This window comes from Rhinatrema bivittatum, chromosome 2 (assembly GCF_901001135.1).
Source record: "Rhinatrema bivittatum chromosome 2, aRhiBiv1.1, whole genome shotgun sequence".
Lineage (NCBI taxonomy): Eukaryota > Metazoa > Chordata > Amphibia > Gymnophiona > Rhinatrematidae > Rhinatrema > Rhinatrema bivittatum.
In genome coordinates this window covers 170,383,768-170,397,016 of record NC_042616.1, presented here as the reverse complement: position 1 = coordinate 170,397,016, position 13,249 = coordinate 170,383,768, and the positions used below count along the sequence as shown (strand labels likewise).

At 38.9% G+C, this 13,249-nt stretch overlaps 1 protein-coding gene across 2 annotated transcripts in view; it reads left to right on the top strand.

Annotated features, from left to right (window-relative positions):
* CDK6 (cyclin dependent kinase 6) overlaps positions 1-13,249 on the top strand; it is a 451,799-nt gene that overhangs the window by 435,365 nt on the left and 3,185 nt on the right. For both annotated transcript variants that reach the window (XM_029588881.1, XM_029588882.1), the window contains exon 7: positions 3,543-3,678. In XM_029588881.1, coding sequence (XP_029444741.1) covers positions 3,543-3,678 — 136 coding nt within the window. The remainder of the gene's footprint in view (positions 1-3,542; positions 3,679-13,249) is intronic.

The following is a 13,249-nucleotide window of genomic DNA, read 5'->3' as shown; positions in this document are numbered from 1 at the left end:
TCATGCCATTGTATATGAACTTGTAGGATAGCCACTCAAGTCTCAAAATGTATTCCTGACGGCTTTAAAGCATCCACTGTGAAAATCCATTTTTGCCATAGACAGAGAAAACACACAGAGGCATGATTTTGGGAATGCTTTCCAACATATATTTATAGAAGGGGTGTGTGGGCATAGGGTGTGGCTATTGGGAAGTGGGTTGTGGTAGGGGTTTGCCTGAAGGGAATGGAGGTTGTGGGTGAATGAGGGGGATATGTGTGGGGGGGGGGAATGTCTGTGTGTGTGCATGGGTGTTAGAGATGTGTGTTTAGTTAGCTATGTGAGGATATGTATGTGGGAGGTATTAGGCTGTTTGTAATGTGTATTGGGTATAGGGCTGTGTGTAGAGTTGGAAGGGAGGTATCTGGATAAATGGACATGTGGGAGGTGTGTTTATGGGGATTGTGGCCTGTGTTTTGGGGGAATATGTCTGTGTGTGTGTGTGTTTGTAGGTAGCAGATGTAGTTGTGTAGAAGTGTGTGGGGATGTATGTGGGTGAGGGTTGTATGTGTGTGGGCGTGTGGGGGTTATGTGTAATTTGGATTTGTGGGTGTGGGATGTCTGGAGGTAAGGGTATATATGTATATGTGATGGGATTTAAGCATATGTGTGAATAGGTACTGGGGTGGATGTTGGTGGATGTGTGTTTGGGTAGGTTTGTGTGTAGGAGGGGGTTCTGTGGGAGAGTAATGTGAAACACAGTTATGTGTATAAAGGGAATTGTGGGTTGTTATGTTTTTTGGAGGAATGGCTCTGTGTTTAGGTAAGGGGTAGTTGCAGGAGCGTGTGAGTCTGGTTGGGAAAACTGTGGGGGTGAATTGAGAAGCTGTGTCATTTATTTTCCCTGTTCTGTGAAGGATTGTAGGTGTGAAATGCAGAATATGTGTGTAAAGTGTCTGTCTGGGGGATGGTGGGTATGTGTGAAAATATAAGGAGTTTGCTTTGCATGTGGCTGTTTTTGTTGGTGGGAGGTGTGTTTGTGTGTGTGGTGCATGTGAGGGGTGTGGAGGTGTGAGTACAAGTGTGGAATGTGTATGAATGTGAGGTGTGGGGAATGCAGAGAGTGTAAATGGGTACGGGGAGGGACGTGTGGATGTGGTGGAAAGATACATGATGATATGTGGGGGGGGGGGGGGGGTTGTGGCAGTGTGCATGTGTTGGAGGCACGGATGTGTGCGTGTGGGTGTGTACTTTGAAAGCACCTTTTTGTGCCATCCTTTGCCAGTCGCTTCAGTTATTTTTATTCTTTCTGACTTTCTCCTCGAGTTATTTTGTAGCAATGTGCTGAAGGGTGAGGTGGTGAGCATTGGAATGAAGTGCTGCTCAGCATTCTTACAATTTTACAGAGAAAGTAATGGTGTATATTTTTTTGAGGCTCAGTTCTCTAAAACTATTGATCTGATGTTTCTGGTTTTTATACTCATCTGAAATATTCACATTTTTTTCCTGCACACAAAATCTGGTGAATTCCCATCCCTTTTTTTGAAGAGTTATTGTGCCTACAGACAGAGGGACAGATGAATAGACAGACATTGACACCTTTTACCTAATCCTTCATGGGTCTCCTTGTTGTAAATATGGCTTTGCATGGGGCTTTAGGGGATGAGTATGGTGGGTTTGTCGTTGAATGACTAGCTAATGTATAGGCAATTTGATGCTATTGGGGTATGGTTATGGTAGTTTTGTAATCCACTTAATGAAAAACTGGATTAGACAGCATATTAAATTTATTAAAATAAAAATAAATACCAGTACATAAATTCCAACATTCCATATGATGGAAAGCATAAAAAGACAAAAGACATTATCTATCACCACCTTGGCTGTGTACTTCTGGTTGTTCAATCACAAAGTAATGCAGATTTTCAAAGCAGTGCTGGAAGTTCATAGAGCAAATTACTGTGAGCATTTCCAATTTATCCATGTATAGATCATCCTTAGGTTCCATTATTCTTACACACAGTTTGCTTTCACTCTTGCTGACATAAAACAAAAGGACAATGGCACTGTATAACATACACAACAAGACCGGAATTACAAAGGGTAAGATGGTGCAAGGGAAAAATCTTGCCAGACTCAAGGTGAATACATGCATTCACTTCCAATGGTGTCCACATTTAAAGTGAGCACATTTAGAAGGGAAACCCAACAAATCAGATTGAATCGATCTCAGGACCCCATGCCCCGGACCCTCTCGCCCCTCCTCCTCCTTCCCTGCTGCCCACACAGATAGCAAATGCAGAATACATAGGCACGTTTGACATGCGGATTTTTAGCCGGGGGAGTTTCTCTGTGAAAGCTAGAGGCAACATATGCATATGGCAATAGTACCTGCACACTTCGCCACTGCTCAAGCTATGTGAACATTGCTCCCTAGATGCTTCATCCCACACCTAGCATTTCATCTTCTAACAAACACACAAGATTTCTCTTAGATTGATTTAGTTGCATTTTTCTCACTGTGACCTACATCCTGTGCACACATCGGCATATCATTCTAAAATGCATCCTGTGCACACATCGGCATATCATTCTAAAATGTGATAAGGGCAGCTCAGTGCCAGAAGAGAGAGAGAGAGGAGACACCATCCTGCTCACAGGATATACTGGACTGAAAGCAGCTGTCTAAATCTGATTTATGAATTAGTTCATCATTATTACATAACTGAAAAAGAGATTATTTTAAGCCCGTAAGGAATTGAATTTGCACATTACCTGTAGTCAAAATTACCACTGCCTTATGTGGCTCTTTTTTTTTTTTAACCATAGCCTCTTTTCTTACTGATGCCGATCTCAGAAGAGTTCTAATAACTATATAGGTCTTGAAAGAGAAAGAGCCCCTTTGCAGGTTGTTTTACATTTCGGGGACCAATATAAGAATTATCTGAAGACCACATACAGGTTCATTTTCAGCAGTCACCATATCTGAGGAAGATACACAATTGTGCTGTGGTACTACAGCATTTTTGGATAGTTCTTAGTCTTGGTAGAAGTGATGTGTATTTCTTTGACTTGAGACAGACAACAGTAAATGAGAAACTTTTATGAAACAGCTTTTTTGGGATTAGTGCAGTTAGTGTAGCTGGGTTCAAAAAAGGTTTGGATAAGTTCTTGGAGGAGAAGTCCATTAACTGCTATTAATCAAGTTTACTTAGGGAATAGCCACTGCTATTAATTGCATCAGTAGCATGGGATCTTCTTAGCATTTGGGTATTTTCTAGGTTCTTGTGGCCTGGTTTGGCCTCTGTTGGAAACAGGATGCTGGGCTTGATGGACCCTTGGTCTGACCCAGCATGGCAATTTCTTATGGGGGTTTGGAGGTAAGAGATTTTGCCTTTACTTATTCTTGCACCTTCTGCCAATAAATGGAGCTTCAGAAACAGAAAAGCCTTTTGTACTCCATAAGATGCAATGCTGGTGTTATGCATGAACATATGAATATAAATAAGCAAAGCTATAGCATATTATGTTCTATCATTGATTTGTGCATTTTTTGTATGCAGTGTAATTGGACCCCCAGATGAAGAAGACTGGCCTACTGATGTAGCCCTTCCCAGACATGCCTTTGCCGAAAGGCCACCTCAAGCCATTGAAAAATATGTTCCAGATATTGACGACCTAGGCAAAGACTTACTCCTCGTAAGTTTAAGCTTTGCTTAATATAAGGATGTATGCATGCCCTACCACCTGAAAAAAGATTACCAATATTTTGAAAGCAATACAGTACTTAAAACTCTACCCTTTCAGTATGGGGAAGGACCAAACTTTATTTTTCTTGTTTGTTTTTCATACATGAAATGAAGGCCTAGATTCATCAAAATGCTATAAATTTTGCATGAATAATGCCCGTGATCAGGAAAAGGGGTGTAGCTAGGATAATTTTTTAGTTACTGCACTCTGTGCTATTTTAGCGTTTCGCATAGGTATGTTATTGCAATGCATCTCTACCTGGGTACTATCAAACTAGGGCAAGAGAACATTTAGAAATCTCTTCTTCATGTATTTTTTCCCCTTCCAAATCATGTCCAATCTTCACTGATGTGTACTGTTATTCGTACATCTGACTGTGCATGTAAAAGTGGCCCAAAACCCTAGTCCACCATCATAACCTCACCTCGAGTTACTAGATGACCTCCTATGGTGGTATAAATAGTTGCACCAACTATAGGAATCTTAACAATTTATCAGTATTTACCATGTGATTTAAATATATGCAAGACTTTATAGATACATTATTTAAGTACATTACATACTCTCACAGTCATGTAACAAACAATATTTTTTATTCTGCTTTTCCAAACAATCTTTCACATTGAATAATTTCAATGCAATGTGTCATATGATACAGATAAATGTGTGTTCAAAATATCATACATAGAATAAACACATTATATCCAGAATGGATATGTCAAAGACCATCTTAATCTCTAATCCCTTCAACCACCATAACCACACACATTAATACCAAATACACCATATTCACTTAAAATTTACCACCATGTAAAATTATTCACATAAAATATAGAGCTCACGGTGTCCCTAATAAATTCTTCCAGATGATAGAACTCTTCTCTTCTCAATAAACTCGTCCCCTTCTTCCAAGTAATAGCTTCTTCCCAAACTTTTCCCAACAAGGTGCCTTGTTTCACCTATTAGGGCTTCCTCAGGGGGTATTTCTCAACCCATTCTCGATCTTCAGGGGGACAAACCCCTAATTCCACACATGAATTTCTAAAATATATACACAACATTAATATCCCATAAAAACTATATAGTATTATTAAATCTCCCCAATAATTAAACATATTTAAATATCCAATCTTTAAAAAACACACACTTCTTAATATTCTTAACACCCAGGTACTGTTGAATAATCTAATCACTCATACAAACCTCTTAACTGGCGGCACCAGCCACCTCCACACGCTTTACAACCAATAGATTCGTCATCGGTCCTCCAACTGAACTGCTTACTATTTCCAAATGCCTGTAATAACACATACCACCAATTACATAAATGATAACCCCAAACCATTATATGTTCCGTAAAATATACTAAATCTCACCTCAGATTTTCATAATGTTTTCACAAACCAATAAGATGTCCTCAGCCAACATACACCAAAACAGCTCCGCCTACAAACATCCGCATCCTCCCCACGCTGACTCTTAAGAGAACTCAAAACCAATCAGATCCTCTCATACTGGCCACTGCCTCCACTCTACCTAGGAGGTCCCACCTGTTGCTATCAACTTCCTTACCATGTCAAGCTGATGGGCGTTCTAACCAACCAAATAGCATCACACAAACATCCCACGAAAACTCGCAAAGATTGACAACCATTGAAACCAACCACATATCCTCATCAAAAAATGACCAAACGTCCACCCAAACACAATCGCACAGCAATTACTCACCCATGCGTAAACCCACCCAATTACCGATATATCCACACAAAGAAAACGTCCCCACACATATACATGCTTCTAAACAAGCCACCACATGAATACCATAAACAAACCAATAAATTCCATCATCCATACTAAACCATACATCAAATATTCCTCCCTCCATACACTCACATATAAAAAAACAAAATTTAATGTGTAATAAACACCCACATCCATATCCAAATACCAAACATTCACATACATACTATAGCTTATTCTGACAAGTTGGTATCATTGATTTTCCCATACATACCTCCATAACCATATATGTCAATCTCCTCTATTAGCGGCAAAGAATCCATATTAGTACCATGACAAAATTACACTCAGAAAAATGCTTCCCACTCAATTTCACTATTAAGACTCCATGGTTGATACGTCTTCCACCAAAAAATAAATTTCTGTTCCAATTGCCATAAGGTCCGTAAACATCCCCTTTCACTCCCTCAGTCAACTGCATAATCACAAAGAACCTTACTTGAACCTTACTTGATCAACCTGATGATTTGCCTCTCTCCAGTGTCCAAACAGGGGCGCTCCTTCTTTATGAATTCTCAGATGACTTTTATGTTCAATAATCCTTTTCTGTATTTTATGTCTAGTGTGTCCAATATAGATCGTTACATGGGCATACTATGGTGTATATAACCTTATCATATTGACAACTAAAGGTACTCCTAATCCTAAATGGAGTCTTCTCAACAGAATATTGAAATTCCTCAATATTGAATCTATTCTCACACACCGAACATCCTTGACAAATAATCTGCCCACTCACACACCAATCCTTCTGATGTTGAAAATGCCCTGACACTAATGTTCGTAGATTTCTCCCTTTCTTATATGCAAAAACTGGTCTTTCACCACACTCCAGGGCTGAACTCAACATGGGCCAATATTTTAAAATAATGTTCCTAATAAACGTACATCTGGATGAATACAGAATACAACATACAAGTCTATCAACCGTGGATCGTTCTGACTTAATAAGGAGATTCTCCCTATTGGCATATAGCCCTCTCTTATTATCTCTTCTAATGCAACCTTTGGGATACCCCTGGTGACTAAACTTCTGGATGAGTTCATGAGCTTTCATTTTGTATTCAGTTATATTTGAACAAACTCTACGGTATCTAAGGAACTGACTTGTGGGTATACTTTCTTGCAGTCTTCTGGGATGAAAACTTCCGAAATTCAAAATTGAATTTCTGTTGGTTGGTTTAAAAAAACTGAAGTACCAAGCACATCCCCAACCCATCGAACCATATCCAAAAATGTAATACTCTTCTTATTGAATTGTATCATAAACTCCAGATTCCTATCTAAGGAATTTAGCCAGATCTCAAATTGTGTCAGTTGTTCATCACTACCTCCCCATATCCAGAAAAGATCATCAATGAATCTCTTCCAGAAACTAATATGTACAAAAGATGTTCTTCCTCAAATATGTTCTTCCTCAAAAGCGGCCATGTAAAGGCACGCCACTGATGGTGCCACCGGGGACCCCATAGGGATCCCCTTCACCTGTTTGTAAAACTCATCTTGAAATACAAAATAAAAATCCAGAAGTACAACCTCCGACAGCCGCATAATTACAATAGCCCTATTTCTCCCTACATCTCTCTTTTCCAAAGCCCGTTGTATTATCTCAATAGCCCTTACCTGGGGGATATTGGCATACAGGGCAGTCACATCCGCCGTAACTAAAGTACATCCACCAGTACTCCCATCAACATTCTTTAACTCAGTAATGAAATCCATGGAATCATGAATATAAGATTTAATTTCCCGTACATCAGATTGTAAGAAACTGTCAATGAATTTAGCTAAAGGTTCAAAGACTGAACCAATACCAGAGACGATGGGCTTCCCCGGAGGATTCTGTAAAGATTTATATATCTTTGGCACAAAGTATATATATGGAGCCAACGGATATTCTAGCATCATATACTGAAATTCTTTTTTAGTTATAGCTTTTACTCGCAAGGTATCCTCTAATATCCCCTTAACTTTCCCACTTATCTCAATGATAGGGTTAGAATTCATTCTGTGATAATACTGTTGATCATTCAGTTGTCTCCTTGCCTCCACTTCATATTGTATTTTATCAAGAATTACCACGGCCCCGCCTTTGTCCGCAGGCCTCACAACAATTGAATCATCATTCTTTTAAACTTGAATGGCATCCCCTCCTCTTTGGATAAATTATGATTTAAACACTCTCTCACCCTCCAAACATCCAAATCCTGGAGTACCAATGTTTCAAAAGCTGTTATCAATGCACTGAGTGGTTCCTTGGGCATCCAACCCGATGTTTTAACAAATTTATTTTCCACCAACTGTTGTTCACCAAAAAATTCCTTAAGCCTAATTCTTCGAAAAAACTTTTTTAACTCCAAATTGTGTGTTGGAATAAAGAATAATCCTTTATTCAGTACTGATATCATATCTGGGGAAAATTTTTTAGTAGATAAATTAACAACTATATCCTGTCGATATTCTCCACAACTATTCAAATTCTCTCCTATCTGCAAAAATTCTACGGTTCCCGATTTGTAGTCATACGTTTGATACGCTGGTTGTGTATCCCTCTGCCACTCCTTGCCCTGTTTGCCAAAAAAGTGTTTCTGTTGTCCCTATCCCCACCTTGTCCTAAATTATTCTCAATCCCATGTTCACATAGTTGACAATTATGTGTGCCATCCCAGAAGTTCTCTTTCTCTCTCTCTCTTTCTCTCTCTCGCTCTTTCATCCTCAAACCCCCCCTCCCCCCCCAAGAAAAACAGAATTAGTAGTAAATATCGTGAATTCTGTTTCGGGCATAATACACAGCTTAACGCCAGAAAAAAAGGTGTAGTTATTTCCAGCGTTAATAATGTGCATTACGCTATTGCATGTTTGTTAATGCCCCTCATTTTCATAAACCCCACCCAAACTCCTCTCCCTGAATAAATTTTAAAAATTTGCATTCGCATCTTGCGATACGATAAATATCACTTGTGTTGTGGCATTATCACGATATATTGAATTTAAAAAAACATCATATTTGATACCAATAGAGTATAGCTGATACCATGTAGTCTTGTACGTTATAAAGCAGAAAAAACCTCATAAATAAATGGCGGGCTTTGCTTCATTAGCCTCGAATGCCAATTGTATAATTGTGCAGTCACCGGCAGTACTCGGACCGTCACAAAATTTTTAATCATTGGTTTCTCTGCAACAGAATTTTTTTGAGAATTTTTTTCACATTTTCAATATTTACCAGGTTATATTACCGGTATCCAGGCAGTGCAAATGTTCTTAATGTAGCAGGATTTATGCAGCTAGGATATCAAACATGGCCATGGCCCACTCATGGTCCAACATTACAGAAACGGCAGCAAATAAACTATGTCCTCTGGCAACAAAAAAACAGAAACACAATGCCTACAAAAGACAACCCTGGTTTAACCAAGAACTTCAAAAACTCAAACACTCCCTTCGACAAAAAGAAAATAAATGGCGTAAAGCCCCTTCAACGACCTCCCTCTCAGCTTACAAACTTGCACTCCACCTATACAAGAGCGCCACATTAAAAACAAAAAGGGACTACTACGCTCACAAAATCCATCACCTCATTTTCGATTCAAAAGCCCTTTTTACCTACGTTTCGAATTTAACTCAAGTCAACCCACCAGACATCCCTCTCAACCAAGCGCACGAAAAAGCAGAGGATTTGGCCAGCTTCTTCAGTAACAAAATTTCCAACCTGCAATCACAGCTGAAAACCAACATCATAGCTCCATTCAGCACATACCTTCATCCTTGCAAAGGCTCTTCTATACAAGCTTTCGATCCTATTGCAACATCAGAGACAATCTCAGTTTTGAAGAGAATGAAACCTTCCTCTCACCCATTTGACCATATCCCTTCCAAACTACTGCTACTAATTCCAGATACCATCTCTAAGGCCCTGACTGACATTATCAATTGTTCCTTAACACAAGGAATCTATCCAGATGACCTGAAAATTGCTTCCATCAAACCCCTCTTAAAAAAACCTAATTTAAATCCCAAAGACCCCTCAAACTTTCGCCCAATCTCCAACCTCCCGTTCATTGCTAAGGTAATGGAAAAATTAGTTAACGCCAGACTATCAGAATACCTTGAAGGCCACAATATATTACTCCCACCTCAATATGGCTTCCGTAAATCTTTAAGCACGGAATCACTTCTCATATCACTAACAGATTACATCATCATGGGCCTGGACAAAGGTCATGCCTACCTGCTGATACTCCTCGACCTATCTGCCGCCTTTGATACTGTTAACCACGCACTCCTCATAAATCAACTAGCGAACATCGGAATAACAGGCGCCGCACTGGCCTGGTTCAAATCATTCTTGGGAAACAGAGGATATAAAGTCAAAATACATAACAAAGAATCTCAGTTTTATCCTTCCACGCTAGGAGTTCCTCAGGGCTCCTCCCTTTCTCCCACGCTCTTTAACATTTACCTCCTCCCTTTATGTCAACTATTAACTAATCTGAACCTCAAATATTATCTATACGCAGATGACGTTCAGATTATCATCCCTATCAAAGAATCCCTTACAAGAACCATAAAAGTCTGGGAAGATTGCCTTCTAAAAATTGACAACCTCCTATCCAGTCTAAATCTAATCTTGAATACTTCTAAAACCGAACTTCTCATAATTTCGCCTGAAAACAGTAACCTCGCCTCAAATCCACCAACCGGCTTTCAAACATCACAAGTGAGAGACTTAGGAGCCATCATTGATAATCGGCTAAATCTAAAATCTTTTGTTAATCAAACTACTAAAGACTGCTTTCATAAACTGCATGTCTTAAAAAGAATTAAACCACTTTTCCACTCCCACGACTACAGGACAGTCTTGCAATCAATAATCTTTTCTAAATTAGATTATTGCAATTCCATTCTTTTGGGTCTACCGGCTTCTCACACTAAACCCCTCCAGATGGTTCAGAACACTGCGGCAAGAATATTGACAAACACAAGAAGAAGAGAACACATAACTCCGATTCTCAAAGACTTGCATTGGCTGCCAGTTCATTACAGAATCTTATATAAGTCTATTACCACCATTTACAAAGCTTTTCATCAACTCTCTCCGCTTAACCTCCAAATCCCATTTAAAAAACATACCTCCGCCAGACCAATCCGAGAGTCCTACAGAGATTCACTACAGGTTCCCCCTGCTAAAACCTTTCACCACACGACTCTTAGAGACAGGGCATTCTCTACAGCAGGACCTACATTGTGGAATTCCATCCCTCCAGACCTGAGACAGGAACCCTGCCTTCCAACTTTTAGAAAAAGACTAAAGACCTGGTTATTTATGAAAGCCTTTCCAGACAACAATCAAACCCAAAATCAATATAATTAACTCAGAACACCCTTCAGGATAATCAACAGTTTTGACAATCCCATCAATGGTACAATCCCTTTTAAACTGGCAGGCTTTCCCAGTTATTCTTCACTGTTAAATTACTATCTCCTTTTCTTCTGTACCAAGTTGTAATATGTCCCTGTTTTATTGTAACTGCAATTTTCCCTTCTTTTAGCACTTGTTAATGTTTTTTATCACTTTATTGTTGTTCACTCCTTGTTATTTGTAAACCGGCATGATGCGATTCCCTTCGCGAATGCCGGTATAGAAAAAACTCAAATAAATAAATAAATAAATAAATATATTGTGATACATCATATATATATACAGTCGTGTTTATTGTGGCATTATCACGGGCATTAGGGCCCTAACACCCCTGATAATGGCCTAACACAATTTCACGAATGACCCTGTTTGTGCTGCCCCATAGTCTTCCTTTGCTGTTTGAACATAAGAACATGCCATACTGGGTCAGACCAAGGGTCCATCAAGCCCAGCATCCTGTTTCCAACAGTGGCCAATCCAGGCCATAAGAACCTGGCAAGTACCCAAAAACTAAATCTATTCCATGTTACCATTGCTAGTAATAGCAGTGGCTATTTTCTAAGTCAACTTAATTAATAGCAGGTAATGGACTTCTCCTCCAAGAACTTATCCAATCCTTTTTTAAACACAGCTATACTAACTGCACTAACCGCATCCTCTGGCAACAAATTCCAGAGTTTAATTGTGCGTTGAGTAAAAAAGAACTTTCTCCAAATAGTTTTAAATGTGCCACATGCTAACTTCATGGAGTGCTCCCTAGTCTTTCTATTATCCGAAAGAGTAAATAACCAATTCACATCTACCCGTTCTAGACCTCTCATGATTTTAAACACCTCTATCATATCCCACCTCAGCCATCTCTTCTCCAAGCTGAAAGGTCCTAACCTCTTTAGTCTTTCCTCATAGGGGAGCTGTTCCATTCCCCTTATCATTTTGGTTGCCCTTCTCTGTACCTTCTCCATCGCAACTATATCTTTTTTGAGATGCGGTGACCAGAATTGTACACAATATTCAAGGTGCGGTCTCACCATGGAGCGATACAGAGGCATTATGACATTTTCCGTTTTATTCACCATTCCCTTTCTAATAATTCCCAACATTCTGTTTGCTTTTTTGACTGCCGCAGCACACTGAACCGAAGATTTCAATGTGTTATCCACTATGACGCCTAGATCTCTTTCTTGGGTTGTAGCACCTAATATGGAACCTAATATTGTGTAACTATAGCATGGGTTATTTTTCCCTATATGCATCACCTTGCACTTATCCACATTAATTTTCATCTGCCATTTTGATGCCCAATTTTCCAGTCTCACAAGGTCTTCCTGCAATTTATCACTATCTGCTTGTGATTTAACTACTCTGAACAATTTTGTATTATCTGCAAATTTGAAGGACGGTGCCACTGTGGTGTTAGAAGCATATGTGTCAAAAAAATAAAGAACCCCCAAATTGAACAGTCCTATCCAAAAATCCAAGAAAACAACAAAAGGACACTGTATATCATTTTCAGTGCTGTGACATGATGTAAATAATCAAATTTTGATAGTAATGAAACCGCATCAGCAAGCCTGACAACGGCAGTATATCAAATTACCGTCCGATCGGTAGTTTGATATACCGGATGGTAGTTTGATATACTGTCGTTGTCAGGCTTGCTGATGCGGTTTCTTTACTATCAAAATTTGATTATTTACATCATGTCACAGCACTGAAAACGATATACAGTGTCCAGAAGCATATGTGTACCAGGAAAATGATTAGGCTACTATGGGGGTTTTTTTTTTTTGTTTGTTTGTTTTTTTTTTATTTATCGATTTTACAATTTTAATTCAAGAATACTTGAAATTGAAATGCATACACTACACATGCTTCAAATCATTAAGTAAATATCAACTCACAATAGGAATCCTAACATATTTCCATCTAATAATAATATTTCAATTACAATCCTTAATATAAAGATCTGTGTAGTCATATTTTTTAGCCCACAATATGGATCCAAGATTCACACAACCTTAAGAAAGATTTTATACATCAATAATCAAATATAGGGTGAGTTATATTTCTAATAGACCTTTTAGCACACCTTTAAAAGTTTACATGTCAAGTTACAGGAGAGGAAAATGCAACAGAACTTTTTTTACTAGCAATAAAAGATGTTAGTTGAGGAGGCTGAAAGAACATATAAGAATTGCTTTGAAACTTAACCAAGCACTTGCAAGGGAACTTTAACAAAAACAATCCACCCATCTCCAACACTTGTGGCTTTAACAGCAGAAATTGTTGTCGCCTTTT